The sequence below is a fragment of the Aythya fuligula genome, chromosome 7 (assembly GCF_009819795.1).
Source record: "Aythya fuligula isolate bAytFul2 chromosome 7, bAytFul2.pri, whole genome shotgun sequence".
NCBI classification, from domain to species: domain Eukaryota; kingdom Metazoa; phylum Chordata; class Aves; order Anseriformes; family Anatidae; genus Aythya; species Aythya fuligula.
Window position 1 is genome coordinate 26,957,378 of NC_045565.1, and position 22,110 is coordinate 26,979,487.

At 44.6% G+C, this 22,110-nt stretch overlaps 1 protein-coding gene across 3 annotated transcripts in view; it reads right to left on the bottom strand.

Moving 5' to 3' along the window:
- Positions 1–3,064: 3,064 nt before the first annotated feature.
- Positions 3,065–22,110, bottom strand: part of XPNPEP1 (X-prolyl aminopeptidase 1) — a 29,583-nt gene continuing 10,537 nt past the window's right edge. For all 3 annotated transcript variants that reach the window (XM_032191512.1, XM_032191514.1, XM_032191515.1), the window contains exons 6-20: positions 21,608–21,751; positions 21,123–21,218; positions 18,805–18,886; positions 17,638–17,848; positions 14,063–14,152; positions 12,898–12,948; positions 11,728–11,786; positions 10,978–11,055; positions 10,367–10,438; positions 8,548–8,608; positions 7,681–7,750; positions 6,387–6,560; positions 5,454–5,530; positions 4,660–4,758; positions 3,065–3,624 (exon numbers count right to left, since the gene is read on the bottom strand). In XM_032191512.1, coding sequence (XP_032047403.1) covers positions 3,496–3,624; positions 4,660–4,758; positions 5,454–5,530; positions 6,387–6,560; positions 7,681–7,750; positions 8,548–8,608; positions 10,367–10,438; positions 10,978–11,055; positions 11,728–11,786; positions 12,898–12,948; positions 14,063–14,152; positions 17,638–17,848; positions 18,805–18,886; positions 21,123–21,218; positions 21,608–21,751 — 1,493 coding nt within the window. In that variant the 3' untranslated portion in view covers positions 3,065–3,495. The remainder of the gene's footprint in view (positions 3,625–4,659; positions 4,759–5,453; positions 5,531–6,386; positions 6,561–7,680; positions 7,751–8,547; positions 8,609–10,366; positions 10,439–10,977; positions 11,056–11,727; positions 11,787–12,897; positions 12,949–14,062; positions 14,153–17,637; positions 17,849–18,804; positions 18,887–21,122; positions 21,219–21,607; positions 21,752–22,110) is intronic.

The following is a 22,110-nucleotide window of genomic DNA, read 5'->3' on the forward strand; positions in this document are numbered from 1 at the left end:
GTAATACGCACAGACAGAGGAAGGAGATGTGACTGCAGAGAAGTCAACCAGTGTGCCAGGTTAGGGAGTGAAGGAGCATTTGGTGCTGGAGATGAATGAATATGAATCCTTCTGCTCAAGGAGAATGGTCTGTTTGTCTCAGGAGCCTTGTACACCAGCAGACACATTGCCAATGCGTACGTCATGATTCGTGATTGAATGGTGAAGCTGATGGGGATTTTCGTCCCTGAAAAATAGGGTCTGTCTCCTGCTGTACCATTTTTATTCCAAGGGAAACAAAGGGTTTGATAGTCCCTAAACACAGTTGTAGTGCTAGAAATCTCCAGCTATACTAACGTTACCAAACAGCTGGGCAAGGGACAGTGAGGGAAGTGCTCTGGCAACACAAGTCAGGGCAGCCATATAGACATCAAATATGGTTTAGTTTTGCTGATGTACTGTCCCATGGGTAGAGACACAATCAAGAGGCAGTGGTGACAAACAGCCCACTTAGATTCTGAGTTGAATGAAAGGATTAAGCCAGACGGGCTTGCCCCAGCAAGCACCCCTTTGACCAGGACTGCATGAGGAGCAGAAATGTGCCTCATCGCATCATCCAAAACGGGGAGACACCCAATGGATTAAAAAACTGCAAAACCACATGGGTTAAAAACAGACCACTAAGCGTATTGTTGAAGATGCCCATTCCTCCCCACACTGAAAAATTTAAAAAATAAAAATAAAAAAAAAGCCACTATGGAAAGAAAATAGTAATAACAACAAAATGAAATAATATGGTAATTTTCATGAGAAGCATAATCTTACAGTCATTTCTGTGGATGGCGCGTACAAAGAGAAAACCTAAACCCAACAGAAACTTGCTTTCCTTTCCTTTTTTTTTTTTTTTTTTTTTTTCCTTTTGCCAGCAGAAATGAAGACAGAGACCACCCAGGAAAAGCAGACACTGAAGAAATAAATCAAAACCTGGGGAAAAAAAAAAAAAGTTTAATTTTCTGAGAAAGAGGTAAAGAACTCCTCATTGGAACCAAGGCACTTCAGCAAACTCCCTGCAACAAAAGCCCACAGGGTCAAAGTGGCACAAGAGGACCTGCGGGGCTCCCCAGGCTGGTCCCTAGAGGAGCTAAATCCAGATATTCCCATCTCTGTCCCTGTGTGCTGGAGGGATTTTGGGATGGGAAAGCACCAGGAATTTCTGGGACGTGGGTGGGAACCACCCCCCTTGATATATGACTGTGAAGAGGGAATCCATGTGGGAAAATGTCTAGTTGGGCACCGCCAGGTTTGAATGGCCCGAAGTGCTGTTGGTGTCACATCTCCCCTCCCCGCTGAGGTGCCTGAGCCAAACACAGTGACTGCAGGTTTGAGACTGAGGACTACAGCTTCCTTGGCTGCTCTGTTTGATAGAAGTCACCCTCTTCTGCATTCCCTGAGGAAACATTTGCCCTGAAGTTTGAGCGAGGAGAAACCTAATCTTAGTCTTTGGTCTTTACCAGGACATCCGGGCGCTGTTGTTGGGAACACACACAGCCGGCAGCTCAGACCCCTTGTGGGTTTATGCTGACCACCAAAGCTACCTGCATGAACTTCCACCACCACCCTGGAAGGCGGCTGCCTGCCCGCAGATGGTAGCTCACGCAGCCTGGTAAGGCTGCGGCACTCAGCCTCGCTGCATGCAGTGATTTTGCAGGGAAATTCCCCTTTTGTCACAGTACAACCTGCTCAGATCCACTGCTCGGTCTTTGATCCTGTAGCACAGTCAGTACCAGCAGCTGTAATTTGGGCAAAAACATTTCTTCCACAGGTGCAATCTGTTTTAGTTGATAGCACATACTCCTGAGACACTGGGGACTGCTTGATGCGTGAGCAGGGTTTCCCACAGCCCCAGCTGAAATGACAGCTAATACTTGCATACTTGCAGGTGGTGGTGGGAAACTGCATGGATATTTAAATACAGACACATAGCTGCAGAGGCTGTAGCATCAAAAACTTTTAAACCACTTACTACACTTTTATTTTTACACTTTCTTGGATAGCATAGCAAGGAGACGAGGGAACATTATTTCCTGGAATGTTTCTCTTCCTTTCTCTTCCAAGTTTTGTTTGGCTACATGGTACTGCTTCCAATTTCTACATCTCTTGAGGGATATACCAATTTCATGCTATTTAACAGAGATTAACATTTCCCTCTTGGAATTATGAGAAATATTTTTTAAAAAGAATTATCTGAACATTTCCATTTGCACAGACCACTTCCTTAAAATGTCGGGAATGTGAGTTACTATTACCCAACTGTCCCTTTTATATTTAATACCGAGTTTTAGTTTGATTGAAACACTGTAGGTAAGTGTTAATAATGTTTCTTTTAGTAAGTATATTCTTACAAAGCCATTTGGCCTTAAGGACAGTGCTCCGATGGGGCTGCATACAGTGACTTTGCAGAAGACAGCTGAGATGACTGCAGAGCAGAACATTCTCCCTCCCAGCTGAAGGGAGGGAAGAGCCCAAACCTGCATTTGCCTTGCAGTAATTCTCTTAACCACTAGATGTCTTTGTGCACTGCCTAGCACTCCAGAGCACTGCTCCTGGTGTCCAGGGCCTGGCTGATTTTGTACCAAAGTTGCAGAAGCCTTTCTTTGTCCATTGCATGCATTTTTATTTTTTTTCTATTTTTAACTTAGTAATTGCCTTGTATGCAGGAAGAGCTGTACTTCGATGGTATTGCCCACACATCCTGCACTGCCACAGGTTATACAAGTACTCCGTGAATAGCAATAGACAGAAGTAGTGGCCTGGGTGCTCCACAGGCACAACCCTCTGCCAAGTGTCACTACATCCCTTCCATGATCTGTCACAAAGCATAGACAGAAGTGATAGCTCCCACCAGGCCTTTCCATAACATCTGCCCAGCTCCTAGCATAAGGCAGCTCCATACACATATATGCAGCTCTATTTCTTCACTGTCCGAGCAGGATGCACACAAATGTGGAATGATCTGGTCCTTGCCCTCTTTTAAGCTGTCTAACCCAATATATCACTGATTACAAGAGAAGCCAGACAGAGAAAATAATGTGTTGGAAACTTTTATTCAGTAATCAGTCCTGCTGTTTGGGTAGCATCCCAGCAACTGGAACCCAAGTATGTAAAAATACTGAGTTTTCATAGTGAAAAACCACACCATATAAAATATTCCAGTATTGTCTCTTAGAACCATTATTTCAAGAAGACCCCCGTTTCAAAGGCAACATGCTTATTTATTTTGTTTGCTTTCTATTCTCAACCTCCCCCCTGCTCAAAAAATGTTGAGACAGTAACCCTCCTTACCCCCACGCTACCTGCCAACTCAGGGGAGGAGGAAGACACTAAATGAAATCCCCCTTCTGATTTCCCAAGGTTTATCAATGAAATTTCTCCCAGTGGTGTCAGGGGCCAAGAAGACGTAGATTACAGTGACACCAAGCAGTCCTGATGTTCCCTGTATCGAGGACAACCGTGGTGCTACTGAACTCTGATCAGAGGCTCTGTCTCCCGGATGAGCCATTGAAGAGCTTCAAGCCGACCTTGCCTCTCCAGCTCTGCTCCAATTACCTCCCGGCACTTCTGATGATAGTCATTCACCCAGTTCAACTAAAGAAAGGGAAAGATATGATATTCAGCATGAATGAAAAATAGCTGCTGCCTTTAGAAGGTGTTAATAGCTAGAGACATTAGTAGGCCACTTTGAGATGGGCTGTTAGGCTAGGATAGGATCTTGTCCCACAGACAGACCTCTAATATATGGAAGTGACTTAAATTCGATGAATTTGATGAGGGTAGGAACTGAAGCAATTAGTCCTGAGTTTTCAGAGGAGCTAAGGTTCAGTTCAACTGATAAGTATTTAAAGTCTCTGCAAATCACTGCCTCCAGCAAGTCAAAATAGCTACCATGGCACAGTCTACTAAATAGCTTTGCAAATTTGTAACTGAACAATGCAGTGATGAGATACGAGTAGCCTATTGATCTCAACAGGTAACCTTAAGGTAGATAGATCTTGGTATCGTTCAGTCCTCTTCAGAAAAAGAAAATGCAAATTGGATTACCATTCAGAAAACTAGGATAGACTGAAGAAAAATGGACAATATGATAGAAAACCAGGATGAAACATGCCAAGGTGAAGGTAGAGGGAAACCTAAACAGAAAGCTGTGGTGGTAAAGCTATTTAGGAAATGAATGCTGCTGAGCAAGTATCCTATCTGCTCAGAGTCCATATGCACTGATAAATGTGGCATGGCTAAATGGGACCGACCATGCAGAGACACAAATCGCAACACTGGACAGTCATCAGTGTAAGTCTCTGGGGAGACAGCATGGTAGTCTGACAGAAGCAAACGAAGGCAGGAGTAGGAAAGACTACATGTAACAGCAAATACCACATCAAAGGAACTACCAAAACAACATCACTAGAGTGTCCTTGCTGCCCTTATCATAGAATGATTTAGATGGAAGGACCTCTAGAGAGCTCATCTACTCTGTTCTCCCACTCAAATTGGATCATTTAAAATTAAGTCAGATTCCTCAGGACTGCTCTCTGAATCTACCAAGTAGAGCAGAGGCAAGTGGTTTTTATAAACAAAAAAGGTTCTAGCATTAAAAAGGCAGTGGAAACTTACTGTTTCACTTACCTCTTTTTGGGTCAGCAAACTAACATCAATCATTTTTGTCTGGATTGGAACCAGGGTTAAGGGTTCAAAAGTCAGGCTCCCTCTGTTTTTGAAATTGTACTGCAACAGAAACACAAATGGGGTTGCAAATTCTTAGAAACAGCTCTAGCAAGATCATCCTCTTATGTCAACATTGGACACTAAAAAAAAAAACAGCCTTGTAGCATTCAGATGAGAAGGTAGCAACTTAACAGTATTTTTTTCCTCATATATCAAGCAGAGAATCTCAATATAAACCACTGTCATTTCTTTCAGTGGTCACTTCATAAAGGCTATGTCCCAGGTCACAATTGCACAGAACTAGCCATATGGTCATTTCCAGTTCAGCATTTCTAAAAGCGTAACCCAGACAGACCTGCAATTACAATGTCAAAATCTGCCTGTAGCTTTGGTTCTGCTGCCAAAGGGGACTCTCTATCAGAGATAAAAACCCTGACCTGAGAAGATCAACCAGCAATGATTCCAAGGGGCTGCATTAAAGATAATTCTGGTCTTTGACACCCAGACAGAAAACATTTTAAAACAACTCTCACATACATGTTTCAACCTATGGAAACTGCAGAAGTAAAACTGCCTTCTCTGTCCCCATTGACAGGGGAGACTCAAAAATCAGTCTTCACCAAAGCAGGGTTTTGGAGAGCAGCAGACGAGTAGGATTCAACTACCTGCAGCATGATCCCACCTCAAGTTCCAGTACTTTAAGTTTTATAACCACTGACTCATGAAGAAGGGGGCATCTTCAGTAGGTCACTCACCTTGGTTTCAGCAGGGATCACAAGGACAACATTTTCTATTCGGATCCCAAAGGACCCATCTTCATAATACCCAGGCTCTGCAGAAACAGACAATAATTAACTAAGACACACAGATACACTGTGCAAATACTTATTCCCTATGGCCAAACTTCCCCTTCAATTGCTTTAGTTTGCTGAGGTCGCTAAACAATCTTGACATCAGGCACCCAGAGAAGCAAACAGATTTCTGACTCCTTAATCTGCACAGAAGCCCTGAGCAAGGTGACAGCAGAAGTTCTCAAAGAGAGGAGAAACCAGACAGCCCTCAAGCTCAGAGAGTCTCCTTCCAAGTCAAGAGAGAGCACTAAGTACATGTTCCAAGTACCAGAATCTCAGAATCTCCGAAAATCATCTCTTTATGAAAGGCAGGTAGAAAACCTCACCCCTCAAGTCATTTTACGAGGGTGTTCCCTGACTCCCTGAAAGAACTCAACAGCCCTGAAGGAATACAAGTGTCTCAGCAAAACCCAGCAGGTTGTTAATTTACTACAGGGAAAGTAAGGCATGTAATGATATAAACAGCTGGCTCAAACAGCCCATAGCAAAGACAGAATTATTTCCTGGTGTCCACCTAGTTGTGTGGCCAGCTCTTCAACTGCAGAAGGTGAAGGCAGCCTGACAGGGCTGGGATGGTCAGCAGCACAGCTCTGCTGAGGTTTGCCCTGTACAGAGAAGGAAGCAGGCCTGCAGAACCCAACTTGCTTTATTGTGACAGCTAAAATCACAGGGTCTTTATCCAAAGAGTTTAAACAACAATTTAAATTAACTGAGAAGGCAGGGCCAGAGCTTATGATCCCATCCTCCCTTTCTACCACTGTCAGATTTATCCCCTCTGCATCTTAAGAGCTTGGTCCCTCCCCCTAAAATCCAGACAGAATCATCACTGTTAAATACCATCAGAGACGATCATGCCAGCCTCCAAAGGTTCATCTGCAAAGGTTTTGTAGCTAATGCCACAAGGACCCTCATGTACGTTTAGGAAAGAGCCAACTCCATGTCCTGTTCCATGCAGGTAGTCCAAACCACAGTCCCACAAGGCAGAGCGGGCAAAGGAATCTAGAAGGTGACCTGCAGGCAACACATAGAAATAAAACTTGATCGAGTCAGTCAGACTTTCTCAGAGACTGATAGTCACACTGAGGGCTCAAAACTGGAAAGTGTGCAAAGAAAAATAAGAAAATTTTAAAGGAACAAAAGAAAAGTCACTGGTTTGTTGGAAGTTCCAGGGCATACAGTCTGCCATTCAAGCCCATTCTTTTCTAAAAAGCCCCTCTCCTTCCAGGTTGCACAGCCTTTCAGTTTTGCTGCTTGCTCCACGGGGGTTTTCAGGAAAGAACCTGGTGTTTAAGTGCATTCAGTATCTTTCTTAAAAGGTAGCTGTGCTAAGATAACTCAAAGTAGAAGATGTGATAATTGCATTTGGTGAACAAATCAGACAGCCTTCTTGCCTGGATGCCCAGTCATTTCAGACTGTTTCAATCAGTGTAGAGGATTTCTATGGCCTGCATACAGACACCAAAGTCCACACGTGCAAGTTCTAATACCCTCCAATTTCAGTTGGAGTTTCTCATGCCACTACCCAGCTGCTTTTCCTTCACATACCCAAGAACGCAAACTGGAAGTAATCCTACAGAAAGGCATCTTGGTATCAGATTTAGGACCTGGGAGAAAACAGCTTGCAACATTCACCAGCAGTGAATGTATATTACAGCTTCTCCTGCACAAAATTAAAAGTTCCTCTGTGTGTCATTTTCCCATGCTGCTCACTGATAAAAGATTCCGCATTAATTGGAAGACAATTAGCCAGTTCTTTTGAAGCTGGAAAGTGACCTATCCCTTTGATAAGGCTGTGAGTAAAACATACTGAAGACAACCTCAGAGCACAAACAGGCCACAGGCGTATTACAGTGCCAGTGACTGATTAAAGTCGCCGTCACCCTAGAACCATCACACTCTGAACACCCTTCAGACTTCTCCCTCAAAATGTTTGGTGCTGGTTGCTGCTGAAAAAGGGAGAAAATCAGTAATCCAGAATCCAAAATGTTGGTGGTGTATCTGTCTGTGTCTGTTTCCAACGCATCTGCCTAACACACCTCAACCTGTCGCTCATAACGCTGCTCTCAGACCACACAATGGTTCTTCAGAGGTCACCACGGCCATGGTCAAGCACTCCAACTCACCAACCTACCTTTGGTTCCATTCGGGAAGATGGCTGCACTCACAGCTATGTGTCCCTTCAGGACGTAGGTGAAGCATTCCTGCCAAAGAAACATGTACCATAAATAAGCAGGGAGAGACAAAACATTGTCCTTCCCATTGTCCTTCCTGCAAAGGATCTAGAAAGACCTACTCATGCTTTCCTGTGACAGGCAACGCCAAAGCAAAGCAGAGCAGAAAGTTTAAATTGCTCTAAAGATTGTTCTCAGTTAATATGCAGAACGTGTCACAATCTCAGGCTGCAGGTTTAGCAGCAGGATTCATCTGACCTACATGACTCATTTTCTTTGTGGCTATAGTTTTACTTCCTAAGCACGCCCTACAGCATATTTTCATCACTGAGCAAACTATAATGATGAAATGAATGTTAATTAAAGAAACAATTTAAAATAAACAAAATTACATCGCTGAATTTCCAACACGGACCTTCTCAGAGCAGTCAGACTGGATTTTAACACAGTACACTAGACACAAACCACTACTGCAGCCCTGCATTGGATACTGAGCTTTATGCTAAATGAAACTCCTACAACTCCCATGTTGGGCAGCCAGTAATGGGCATCCACAGCCCACTGATTTTATTATCTCTCAGAGAAGACATGTCATTTAGTAGATGTAGAAGTGTCATTCTCTAAATTACTGATGTTTGATGAAAACCTGAGGTCTGACAGTCTCCTTTTCAAATCAGCAAACTGCTATCACTTTTATTAGTAAAGAAATGATACCCGATAGATCCCTCTGACTGTATATCAATAAGGCACATCACTAAATTTAAGGCATCATGGTTTAAGCATCTCTAATAAGGGTCAGATTGCAAAATACTGAGATGCCAGCTTACCTTTTCATAGGCTGATGGTGTGCCAAAATGCATTGTCCTGGTCACATCTGTTGTACCATCTCTTCCAGAAGCAAAGAAAGATGCAGCAAGGGATGCAGGGGGAAGAAAGATCAAAGTGAAAATGCACAGAAAACCCAATCAGACTGCAGAAAAATAGACTAATCATCGGGTAAAGTCATCTGCTCTGTGCTACACAGAACTGATGCTATACAAGTTCCCAATCTCAAAAATTCCTGAACACACACACATCCCTAATGTAACAATAACAATTTACAATTCAAAATGTTATCTTTCATCCATAAGGACCCCAAAGCTCTTTTCAAATTATAATCTAGACTGCTCATAAACACTCATAAACATCAAGTTAATTTGAGGTTCAGCAGCTGGTACCTGCCCATTGAGAACAGGACAGAGAAGGCCAAATTTATTCAATCTGTATGAAAGATGACTCATTTGCAGCTTAAAAATATATATTTATGCACAAATTACAGCTACCAGCTGAGGAGAAGGAAGTGCAAGTGGGTTTTGTGTCCTTTTCATCCTCAGGATGCTTTGTGCTACAAATTATCTATCATTTGGATATGGGTTAGTCTGAGACATCAGAAAACGGCTCGAAGTTCTTTATGCAAATATTATTTTGAGCCTGTTGTGAAAAACACAAAGGGTCTTGAAATAATGGGTTTCCTCTGAAGCACTCACTGCTGTGCCAGCACTCTTCCCCAGCACACACTGGTCATGGCCACAAAAGAACTTCCCAGCAGTGACAATCTGAGCATCCCTGTGACAATGCTACCATAAGTGCCATTGAGGTCCAGCTTGCATGTTATTCAAAGGGCTGCTTTTCATAGAGGCACTAAGGAAATCATTAATTAGGCCATTGGGGGGGAGGAAGGGAGAGGGATCTCATTGTAAAAATCTTATCAAAAGATGTCTACATGGTTCATTTTCAAGGCTCTTCCTGACTGACAAAATAAAAAGGCTTAGCTCTAAAGACAAAACTCATCTCAAAGGAGCAGCCAGGTCTATCTTGCATCTCTCTGAACAAACTACTTCTCATCTATTTACACTGGTTAAAAACACTCCTTCTTTCATTTTCCAGGGGGTCAGAGCTACACAATAAACAGCTGCAGAGACTGAGGCTGCTGCCAAAAAAAAAAAAAAAAGCAGAGAGTGAGTCAGCCATGATGCCTTCCCAAAAACACAAGTGAGACCAAGTGGCTACTGGGATATGAAACCCTGCCCCTGAGTCTCTTTCTGGAAAGAGAAAGAATCCCACAAAGCAGCGCTGTCCCACTCCTTTGCTCCATCTTGTCCTGACTTCAGCCAAATTATTACCTTCTGCCCACATCCTTACTCAGCTTTGTAGGCAGCCTTAGGCTGAACTGGGAAGCCAGGCCTGCTGCCTGTTCTCTGCAACTCTAACGTGAATGTGCCAGTGAGCAGAGCTGCAACAGACAGAAGTGCATGCCACCAGCTGAAGCATATCCACCATCACACTGTCAATGGGATTCTAGGGAACAGCACTTTTGGATCTCATCCCCTGCCCCAGGCCAGGCTAGTCATCGGCCCTAGTCTGCTGCCTGGAGCCTAGCTCGGCGCCTTCTGGCAGGGATCAGTCACACAGTGACTGTGGGGTTATGAGTATAGCCAAGAACATCAATCTCCTCCCACGGGGATACAACAAGCAGGCTTTCTGTGAAATGGCACTGCAGTCAAAACCACGCTGTGCCATGTTTGCCAGATCAATTGAGAGCTGACCCAGCAGGGAGGTCACTAGGAGCAGAAAATGTAGCGGTTCGGCCCCATCCATCCCACTCACTTGTACTGTGCTCCCGAGTCCAGGAGGTAGATCTCGTTCACAGACAGCGTCCTGTTGGTCTCAGGAACTGGCCTGTTCGGTTAAAGACAAATGTTTTTGTTCCACCGCTTTAAGGTCTCCAGCCCACATCTGCAGTCCAGAAGCCGTATCAAGTGCAAGCTTGGATGCGTCAGCTCTGATTTGTGGCAGTGATAGAAATCCAACACATGCTCAAGCAGGGTTCATACTGAGGAATGTATTTTCTACAGTACATGGCACTAAAGTACAAAGAATAGCTTTGTTGCTTCCAGGAAAACCCTCAGCATCTGTTCCTGGACACACTGCAGAAAAGCTTGCACTTGATATTTGTCCTTCCCAGACATCTACCCCCAAATAGCCCTTTGCTATGGCCCTTGGACAGTTCAGCATCATAATACGTGCATGCTGCCAGCGGGAAGAGAACTTTGTTTAGTATGTGTAGGAGCTCTGGTGGAATAAAACAAGATGGCAATCAACAACAACTACATCTCCCTGGAGTGAGATCATGCTCTGCAGTGATTCCACAAAAAGCTAGACAACTCATTCCAACCATGTTTGCTGAAGGATGAAAGAAGCAGCCACGTTTCTCTTACTTGTAGTGAATGATGGCTCCATTTGGACCTGTGCTTGATATAGTAGCAAAACTCAATTCAACGAAGTCTTTCTGTTGGCTGAAAGAAAAGATTGTGATCAGTACAGCACAAGCAAGAAGAGCACACCAGGTACACGGTGTGCCCCATCCTCAGTTTCACTTCGTCTTAGCCTTCCCCTTAGCCTTGAAAGCCACCTGGGCAAGGAACACTTGGATAGAAGAATTGTACAGATCCAAATCCTATTGAGCCAACCGTGGGGAAGCCTGCTTTCCACCTCCACCCTTTTCTTACAAAGAAGTTCACCACCCAGACCACCCACGGAAGAGATGTCCTGAACTATTTCTTTGTTACATATTGACTTATAGACATTTCTGGAGGTCCTGTTACACACAGACTGGACTACTTCCCAATACAAATGGTGCTCATTCTCCACCAGAAGAGGAAATTTAACTCTTCCATGAACTCCTCTGTGGTAAGAAAGCAACCATCTCATATATAACAGTCCTAACCTGCAACATTCCTCTTTGCTGTCTTAGGAGGAAAGTGGGACCCAGTGGGCTGGGACTTGTACCTCCCCCAAGAGACCCAATTCTTCCCCAACTCTTTCAGATGTTCAAAGAAATGCTGGAGCTATGGTTTGTCCTCAGGTAAAATATATCTGTGAGTGAGCAGGACTTCTACAGAATAAAATAAAAAAGGATAAAAACACCACCAAGAAAACACCCTCACACAGGGGGGTTAACGTTTTACCTGCGGAACTCCTCTGCTTTGTCTGCAGCAGTTATTTCTGTCACTGTTCCCTTCGGAACCTAGCAGACAAAGATGCAGGTTGAATTAGTACACCAACTAGCAAAGAGAATGCTATATCCCTGAACACTGGCCCCCCTCTGAGCATTATGAAACCCAGCCTTGAAGTGGCCTGTTTCCAGGTTTTCTGTCCTCATTCCTCAGTGATGAGGAACACAAACCCAACAGTATTGTGCAGGGCGTGCGAGAAGCAGGAAGCAAGAGCTGGTCAGAGCAGGATTGCTGAACCTCGCCTAGGGAACAGCTGGTGCAGTATCTACTTTGCTGAGATATGCACGGAGTAACATCTCACAACGCAGTATCTCCTCACATACACGTTACAGTAAGCGTAAGCAGTTCTCTCCATTTCAACAGCCCATGCTCTTAGCAGAAGTTTTATGCCTTTAATCTAGAGACAGAAGCAGTTGAAGGAAAAAACAAAGCATGGATGTTCCGTTTTATTTTAGGCGTTTAGTAAATCAAAACCTGCAACCCAGGGGGACTGAATCAGCTGGTCCTGGACTGGACAGGAAAAGAGATAGGTCTCATAACCCCTGAGGCAAGTTTCTTGAGTTACTCAGACATGTAAAAAGGCACCTTCTGGAAGTCAAAGCATTTCCATAGGTGAGTTCAATGGACTTAGACATGCAGTAGCACACAAGCAGCACAGCTTAGTAAGTGACTGTGCAACACCTGACATTCTGCACCTTCACTATGTACTTCTAAACCAGAGCCAACATGAGTAACCTCACTTTATCCCAGTTTTACTGTACATGGGCATGACCAGACCTCTCCATTCATAAACACCAAGCCTGTTCATTCTGCCAGAAAAATATTTCTTTTTACTTTATGATTTGCACTAACAAACCAGCACAAGACAGTATTAGCACTACGTTAAGTCTGTTCACATTATTCCTCACCTGCTCTGGCTTTGGCCTGTGCAAAATAAATGGGAATGTGTTTTCAAAAAAGTCTTTGGCCTTGGATGGAAGTATGATTGAACACACACCAAAAAAAAGAAAACTCATGTATGTCCTCATTTATATCAAAGGGGCTATCAGGAATATTAAAAAGTTCATGCTAATGACAAGTTTTACTTAATAAAATTTCCAACTTAAAAAATTAATACACTACCTCCTTCTCCAGCCAGTTGAAGAGCTCACACAGGGCAACAGCATCTTTAACCTATGGTAAAATAGGCAAGAAAAAGGAATTGTGAAGAAAAAAATAAGTTTCAGTACAAACACTGTTTTTGATGCAAAGCAATTCAACCTGCAAGTTTCAGAAATACGAACTAAGCGGTAACCTGGTGTTTTCAGCTTCTGCATCCTGCAATTACTGCAAGCATCAGAAATGTACCACGACAATTAAATAAGCATTAATACAGGTTTTCTGCTGTGACATATCTTACTCTGGAGAATTACCGAGTATTCAGCAAACACTAGCTATATCCCACACATGACTTTCAGGTCTCTTTTACACACAAGATCTTGCATTTCAGCTCATGGGAGGTAACCACACAACACATTTGACCATGAACAGGGAAACAAGATCTTCTCTGCACAATACAAATATTTTTACTTCCCTTTAACTGACAGGGTAATAAAGCATTGAAGTAGGAAGTAGCAGATCCCAAGAAACTAGCAGCAAATAAGGGACAAGCCTGGAACTGCCAGCGCTGCTTCAACTAGCACATTTCTCCTGTTGTAAAACCTGTTCCTTGGAACTTAACAGGAAATAAACAACAGAAAATTTCAGCCCTACCATGAACCTGTTTCACAGGCAACTTCTTTGCTTGAAAATGTGAAACATCCTGGGAAATCAGACTCATTTCCAGAGTGTCGTGATGAAGACATGAAAAACAGAGTGCTTTGAGGACACAAGCTGCTTTTGAGTATCTTGGCCTGTGTTTTGCACCATGTGTTGAAGAAGTTCTCTATGTTCATTAAGCCATGTTTATTCAGGAGATAATAATTTTAAGATTCCAGTGAGACCAGCAACAGAACTTGCAAAGGGGACAGAAGATCCCTTTGAGGGTTTGTATTCTAAATAACACTTCTCAAGCCTACATGGTCTTCCAACAGAGCAAGGTTGCATCCTCACATGATTAGAATGTTGTTCTTCACTCCAAGGGAACGCTAAACAAGCAAAAGACTGCTTCAACAGCAGCAGTCATCCAACAGGAAACATTTTTAACCTGATGTCCAAATTAATATTTGCTTTTTAAACCACAATGCTAAAACAAAAAGGAAAATTCAATTTATTATACGTGCAGGAAGGCTCTCAAGGCTTCACTTACATGTGCTCGTCTCATGCCTTCTGTTTCCGACGCATTCTTCACAGCTTTTGCAATGCAGATGGGGGTATATGGGGTGAGGTATTGGTAAGCCTGCAGCAGAAGGACAGGGATTACTTGTGGATTAGTCGGACTACGTAATCCTACAGGTTTAATAACTCAGCCTGGCCACAATTCATACTTCGACAGTCTCCCTCAACCTTCAGCACTGGGAGATGCTGGTTGCCAGTACTCAGCTAAGTGTACTGGGGAATAAAGAGGAGAAACAGTCCCTGACTGCAGGAAGAACAGCCGTCAAGGAAACCCAGGGAACTGAAGGGTCAACAGCATGTCACAAAGCAGGGTCAAGACTGGATATCCTAAATATCGTATCAATATCTGAGCTAGGGGATTCCTGCTCGTTCTGTTCACTGAAGGCCCAGAGACAGCTAATGAGAACACCAATTCCGGGGACTCAGGCAGAACTCAAGCTGTGCAAACAGACCTAAAAAGTCACCTTGACTTGTTACCTGACTGCTAATCTCAGGCAGCAGCAAGCAAAGGGTATCCAGCCCAGGTACCAAGCACTGGAATTGAACCTGGAGGACTCCTTAAGGGTCTGGCTCCTCCAGCACCGAGCACCACCACCTCTAGTGCTCAGTGCTGACGAATACTTCAATGGCCCAAGAAACATGAAAATAAACAGTTTTACATGCTGTGCAATTCTGAAAGGAGCTTACATCAGCAGCTTGAGATAAAGCTTTCCCATGCATTAAGAACTGGGAAGGAATCAGTTACCACTGTGCTTTCCTTAAACATCAGCTGTCCTTAAGCTAGCAGGAACGCTTGGCTGGTTCTCAGCACATCCTCAGAAATTCACAGAGGTGACTCGTCCAAGCCGCATGACAGGATAGAAGGAACAAGAACAAGATCTTTTGCCCCCCAGTTCTCTGCTCTACCCATTATATACTGGGAGATGAGATGAGCAGCTACATAAGTAGGTAGACGATCACTATCTTCCTGTTCTCAGCACACCAGCATAGAGAAGCATGACTCAAACTTGTGGGAAAGGACTGCTGGACCCTCAGCAAAGACAGATTTCACACAAATCCTACAGGCTTATGGTTTCCAGATTCTTAACAACAACAACAACAAGAGGGTTTCATTACTTTAAACAGAAACTAAAGCACAGAAGAAGCCACAGGAAAGTTCTCTCGGAGCCAGGACAAAACTTTTTAACAGTCAGACTGTATTAGATCGGCTTGTCTTTTACAGACACCGTCAGGTTCTATTACTCTCCTGTGAAAAGCATATTTACATGCAGTTGTAGGCAAATCTATAAAGGGTTTGCAGATCTGTGTTTAATAACAAACTGGAGTTTTGCCAATGTCAATATTTGTCTTTGATGGAGACAGGCAGTAGATGGACTTCCAGGGCTGGCATTCTTCAAACACCCCAGGCCAGTTGTTCAGCTGATGTGAAGTGGTAGAGAGATATTGAAAAAAACCCAGCATGAAAACTGGGAAACCTGCGGCTCTGCCAGGGACTTTTCAAATGGTCTTTAATCAAGAAATTTCAGTCATTGCCCTTCTGCTGCACAGAGCTCCTTGAGGCAGGGACTCTCCCTGTGCTTGTACCACTGTAATGACTCAGTATTAGACCAAACTTCCATTGCTAAAGGGGAAATATCATCACTACAACTCATTAAACTCCTTTATCTAGGCCAGACCTACTATACTTGTCCATACAGACATTTACTTGCCCTGCATAAAGCAGCCACAGCCACTTACCCAAACCAGGGTCAGTCATTGACTCCAACTACAGAACAACCAGGGGGTTGCTGCTCTGAAGGCAGAAGAGGAACAACTTACCCTGGATGCGCCACTGACTCTGTGCCTCCTGTTACACTGAACAGAAGGCAGTGGGCAGAACGTCAGCATTTTGCATTCAGGTGCCATTTGCAAATGGATTGATGGTGGCAGAACATTTAACCCTAAGCAGGGGCAAAAGAGTGCCTGTGTTGCTCATGCACATGCCTTGTGGTGTTTTTGTTTGTTTTATTTTTTTTTTCTTTTACTAAATTAAAGAAAGATAAACTACATGCTTCCCCCAAGTCAGTGCAAAAGCACCAAGAGCCACATGCCATTTTAAAGGGATGTGCTGGTAGTAACAAAACTTGCCAGAATGTTTTGGTTTTATCATCTGTCCTGATGTACTAAGCACAATGAAGGTACCAAATTATGGATGGCTCGTGCTATCCATTAGAGAGTTTAAAGAGAGTTTAAAGTTGGAGAAGTTTACCCAGAAATTTGTGCTGGCTGTTTGAATTCCTGCTCTGGGAATTTTGTCTTTTGGGAGACACAAAGCTGAGTCCACTCTTAAAATTTGTGTATACAGAAAAGGCCTTCAGGCCCCAGGAGTTAGCTGTTGCCGCATGCGGGGCCATATCATACAGGCACCTGCAGCACATCCAGGCAGTACATGAAACAAGAAAAAAAAAAACTGCCTGATGGAGGCTGAAAGCTGGCTTGCAGCCAAAAATTTTTTTTTACAATTTAGTTCTTCCTTCAGTGACCCCTTAATCTGAGCCCTGTGATTCTGAGGTAGCAAGCCTGGACCATTAAGGAATTCAGCACAGCGTGTGCTCAGTGTGTCTGGTCTTCAAAAGCAACATCTGGAAAATATCCACTGGAAAACATCCTGGTTCCCTGCCATACTGCTGTGCGGTGTGTTCACTCTCAGCATCTTTTGCTTACTAGGTGTCTCTGCAAACTGCATGATGTTCCACAGAGAACGTGATCTCTACTAAACAAGAGATGTACACAAGATACATGGAAGCTGCCTTATCTGTCTGTAGTTGCTGCTGTGTCCTTCCCTGAGTATCTCCTTTCATGGCTACCAGAGTATCAGGTGCAAAGCGGGGCTCCCAGACAGTCATGTTCAAGTACAAGGGTACAAGACAGCACATAGATCTGTGCAAAAATCGTTCTGATGCTACAACTGTCCCTTGGCAGATGCAATCACTGCCTGGACAACCGGTGCCTGCAAGTTACTCGTCTCCTCACAAGGTTCCCTGCTGCAACAACCATCTCCCTGTTCCTCCTGTCTTCAGTGAGGCATCATACATTGCCTCATATCCTCAAGGCACTGCAATAAAAGAGGAACCATCTTCAGATGCTCAGATCAAGCCTAGTGCCCCCTTCCTGAAAGTCCAGCCCAAATTTCCTGCTTAATTTCTGAGAGTGTTTCCAGCTCTAACTGCTGGGCTGTGCAAGGCTGGTGCTCCAGCTGTGGGCATGGTGACCCGAGCTCACCCTGCTCCCTCTCTCCCTCCCCTCTCTCACTATACTTGCCTTATCTTAAGCTGACAATTCTTTGGGTAAATCAGCTTAGTGACTTGGAAGGGCAGCTCCATCGAGAGCAACCCCAGGATTAAACACCGCCTCGATACCTCAGTACGGCTGGATCCCTTCCGCTCCAGCTCCAGCCTGTGGCACGCTTTGTGGAAGGGAAGCTGAGGCAGCTGCCCTCATTAACACTATTTCTGACCACGCTGAACAAAGAGAAGAAAAGCCTTTTTCCTTGCCAGAGCCACAAACCTTGGGAACAGCCTCAGTCAGAGCGTAACTGGCTTTGTCACTGAGCCATACTTTCTCCTTGGGTGAGAGGCTTGCACCAACAGCCTGCAGCTCCGTCAGGATAGATCCGTAGGGCATCACCTGGATCTTAAACTCTGGCTCCAGGGTGGAATCAAGCTGTAAGTGCTCCCTCACAGCCGGGTCCGTCATCCGGTCACCATCAATAAAGAGCCTGAGAAAGAAATAGAACAGAGCAGTTGGGATGGGACCCAGTCTGACAGTAGTTGGAGTAAGGTACAGAAGGAGAAACCACGCTGTTCTGGTGTTCAGGGAGAAAGGTGTTTGTCAATTACGCTTTATACTTTGCTCTATACTGTTTTATCCACCAGCCTTCACACAGCTTAAATCCTGCTTTGAAATTATGAGGTACCATCCTGCTGAGAAGGAAGGAGTTGATGGCGTTTTTGTTCGCATGACACCTTCACAATGGCTGCATCCAGTCACTGTGCTTCAAGCAAGAGAGAGTAACAGAAGCACACCATGGCCATTCTCTCATTTTTAAGAATAACGTCTAGAAGAAGAAAATATACTGTCAAGTACCACATTGCCCTCTCTTGCACTGATTGAGAAAGTTCAGCTCACCCTTCATGTGCAACTTGTACTCACTCAGCCAGGTTTTACCCCAGACACATCTAACCAGCAGCTTGGAGATGCCTCTAAGACTCTTGTGCTTGCTGAAGCTCATTTTATGCGGCAGCAGCAGGAAAGTAGCCTGTCCTAACTCAGCCCTGAAACTTTACTGCACAGTCCCTGAAGTTTTGAGGTTAACTCATCAATGACTCATTAGAGGGAGGTTTTCCGATGCCCAGGTCAGCACTGGCTCTTACCCACGTCTCACCCCGGGCTCCAACAGCCCTCCACGTTATCTCAGGATGACACCCACAGGGGTCAGTTGTCCTGCCCAGTGCAACCCAGCAAGTCAGCTGAGGTGTGAGGAGCACAGCAGAGCTCTTGGCTGCCTCTCTAGCTCTGATCAGGGGAGGAAAATAATTAATGGCAAAGGCAAATGTGCTCAGAAGACATTAAAGCATCTGAGCATTAAGTGTTTTTAAAAGACAAATGTTTTGCTGGATCAGACCTCCCACAGGAAAATGCATCTTGGGGGACAGAAGAGGGGAATACAAGCACCTGATTGTGTTCATTCCTATGACGGCGTACGCAAAAAACACAGGATTGTACTCAACATCAGAGCCTCGGAGGTTGAAAAGCCCTGGAAAATAAGAACGCCAAGAATCACAGTCCTGGTTCATCTTCTGTAACATGAAATAAAACTAAAAATAATCTCAGCAAAATACAGTCAAGCAATGAGTCGTCAGGGGTGCAGGCCACGGGTCCAGCTCCCACCCAGCGGTTCCACATCCTGCTGCCTTTCTGGCAATCCTAATTTTTGCCAGGAGATGGCACCAGAACCGCAGCTTAAACACTGCCATCGAGCAAGGAAATTAGGGTTTAACTTCTAGAGGACAGCTGGCTTGGTAGAAAGCAGGTACAGGCAAAAAAGATATGGACATGATAAAAAATGTTCTTTGCTCTTTCTAGTCTGTGCAGTACAATAAAAGCAAACTTCTCAGCAACCAGAAGAGTTCAAAGTTACAAGAGGATATATCATTTAATTACAAACTTTTCTTTTTTATAATTGAGGGAAAAGGGAAACAACAAGCAAGACCAAAATGCTCCTTTTTTGGCCTCTCCTTTGGGTGCCTCCAACACCTCAGATTCAAGCTGCACAGTCTTAATTCCCCCTTCCCCCCCAAAGATTTAATTCCTCACAACTGCAGGCAAAATCAAGAGGGGAAGTAGATATTCAGCATCTCCAAACTCATGATTTTAGGGTCAAATAAAAACCCCAGGATATCCAATTAGCTGAAATGAGTTACTCAAGGCAGTAACGCCAGCCAGCAGGACAGCTGGAAAAAGAACCAGCATGTCCTAAATCACAACCAAGACTGTATTCATCGAACTGTGCAAATTCTGCCACGAAAGTCAAACTAGAGTTTGATTCTCCCCAGGGGAGGAGTAGGTCACTTGAAAGCAGGAAAGAGCCACAAAGAACTCTTTACTGCATGGGTACAAACTTCCTCGCTCAGACGATTCCCAATGCAGTAAGGAGGTCTCCTTTGTGGCCCTCTCCTTCTGTCCCCAGAAACTCATCTGAAGTTTAATACAGGAAATTGAATTAAACAGAATTAAAGCGACCTTCCCATTCCTCCCCCGGTTTAGGATAGGAAATCAGCCAGGTACCTGGCAATAAGTTTCTCTCATGACCTCCTCTGGTCTGTCTTTAAACCCTTGATTCATAACCTAGCTTGGCTTTGTTGAAGACATTTAATTTGAAACCACCTCAGGGCACCAATTTATCATTAATTTAATTGGAGATGCGCCTGAAAAGGTGAGACAATCTCTGCTCACACAGGCCTCCCCAGGGAGGAGTCATATTCACCGCTCCCTGAAGTATTTCTTTCATGAAGCAAACTCTGTGCTCAGTGCCCCAGATCCAGGAGAGCCCACAGGCCTCCACAAGCTGGCTTCTCCCAGCGCCAAAGACTCTGTGCCTGCAGTGCTGGAGCTAGGAGCATGCCATTTTCCTTTCTGCTTTGTCAGATCAGACATGAGGTACATGCATTAAGCAGCACACACCCTGCCAGTGCTATGTTCCCACTGCACCAGTCTGTGGGCTGGGATGCACAAAGGATACACAAAACTAGCAGGAGTCCCAGAGGAACCACTGCTGTTTCTGGCTGTGCTCCCTTTTTACACACTGGGCTGGCAGCCAGGGTGTGCAGACCTCATTACCCCGGGGCCCCAAGCACAGGGGAGACCCTCTAACAGGACCCTTGGACCCCAGGCTGAAACGATCTGGGAACAACAGCTGAGCCCTGACATGTTTGTTTAATCAAAGCACTCGACAAACAGCGGAGAGGTAAAGACTGACATAAAACCTTGTGACAATTCGGAGGATGACTGAACGCCACGCACCCCACCCTTGCCTTATGTACACAAAGCCACATGCTGTGCTGCTTTGGTTATAGCCCGTCCTCCGCAGCAGATAACAGCCTCCATCTTCACATAGGGTGAAGCAGCATCAGGATACTTTAGAACCAGAAGATCTCACGGCTCATTTTTACCCCTCTGGAAACTGCCTCACGCTTTATGTGTAACTTCCCTTTACCTTCTCCTGCACTGTTTTAAAAAGGAGGTTATTTGCTGCCTTTCCTAGGCCAGAAGTGTATCCAGGAGCTGTACTGGTGTAAAAAGACAATGTGCAGAAATGCAGGCTGGCTGTTTGTGATCTGGGTTCTCAACTGCAGCTGATACAAGTTAATCGACATCTAACAAACACGTTGGCTGTCATGAGTGCCTCTCACCCTGGCAGGGTTCTTCCTTTCGAGAGCAGGGAGGATGTTTATTTTTTAGGAAGAACTGAGAAGGGAAATGCAAAGACTTACATGCTACTTCATCCAAGGCCGTTACCACAAACCACAGAACTTTCCTCTCAGCCATTTTTGAACGGAGGGCTACAATTTTGTCTCTCCAGCTGACCCCTGCAAAACACAATATGAAAGGCTACAGTCACCAGCTTTACTGGGGATGATGGTAGAAACACAGATGAACTGGATTTTGGAGATACTCAAAGCACACTGTTTTGTTTGTGGTCCTCAGTCCCGCCCAGTAACCGACAGAAACCTTCCCAAACAAGATGCTCTCTCCAGACATCCATGAATTTGTTTCTAACTATCCAGCCTCTAGCAAAGTTACGTCAAGTTTCAAGAACAAAAGAGGTCGTTAGCTGAGGTCTGACCAACTTCTCAACCGAGTCACAGGGGATCACATCGGGCTCCAGTGGTGTTTTTCTCACTGTCTTGTAAGGCAAAAACAAAGGGAGATAGGGCAGTATAAACAGTCCCTGTCTACTGGGTGTAAAACTTCTCACCTGTGTAACTCAGGTCCAGCGTGATGAGAGGCTTGCAGGGGCGCTGAGGACAGTCTGTCCAGATTGTATCAATCAGGTTTTCTTTGATAGGTACAAGATCGTGGCCAGCACTTCTCAAGACTTTGGACATCCTCTTCCATTGGTCTGACACAAGGAAGAGTCAAGAGTGATAGTTTCAAAGAACACATACTGATTGAACAACAGCCCCATTCACTGGGGGGGAACAGGAATCTGAGTCTCCTTTTTTTACAGCCTCTCCTTCCCATAAAAAAAAAATAAAAAAAAAGCAAAAGCTATTGCAAATTGAGTTCCACAAACACAGCCACGGCAGGGCAGCAGCAGATACAGAACCTTATGGCCCAGGAACCTCAAGCTTCTGCTGGGAGACAGAAGTCACAGGAAGAAGCCACCCCAGAGACCACCATAAGGATGTCCTCTACCCCATATGGATCATGCCAGATCTAAGCTAAACACGAGATGGGGACTCATGGGACTGCCATGAG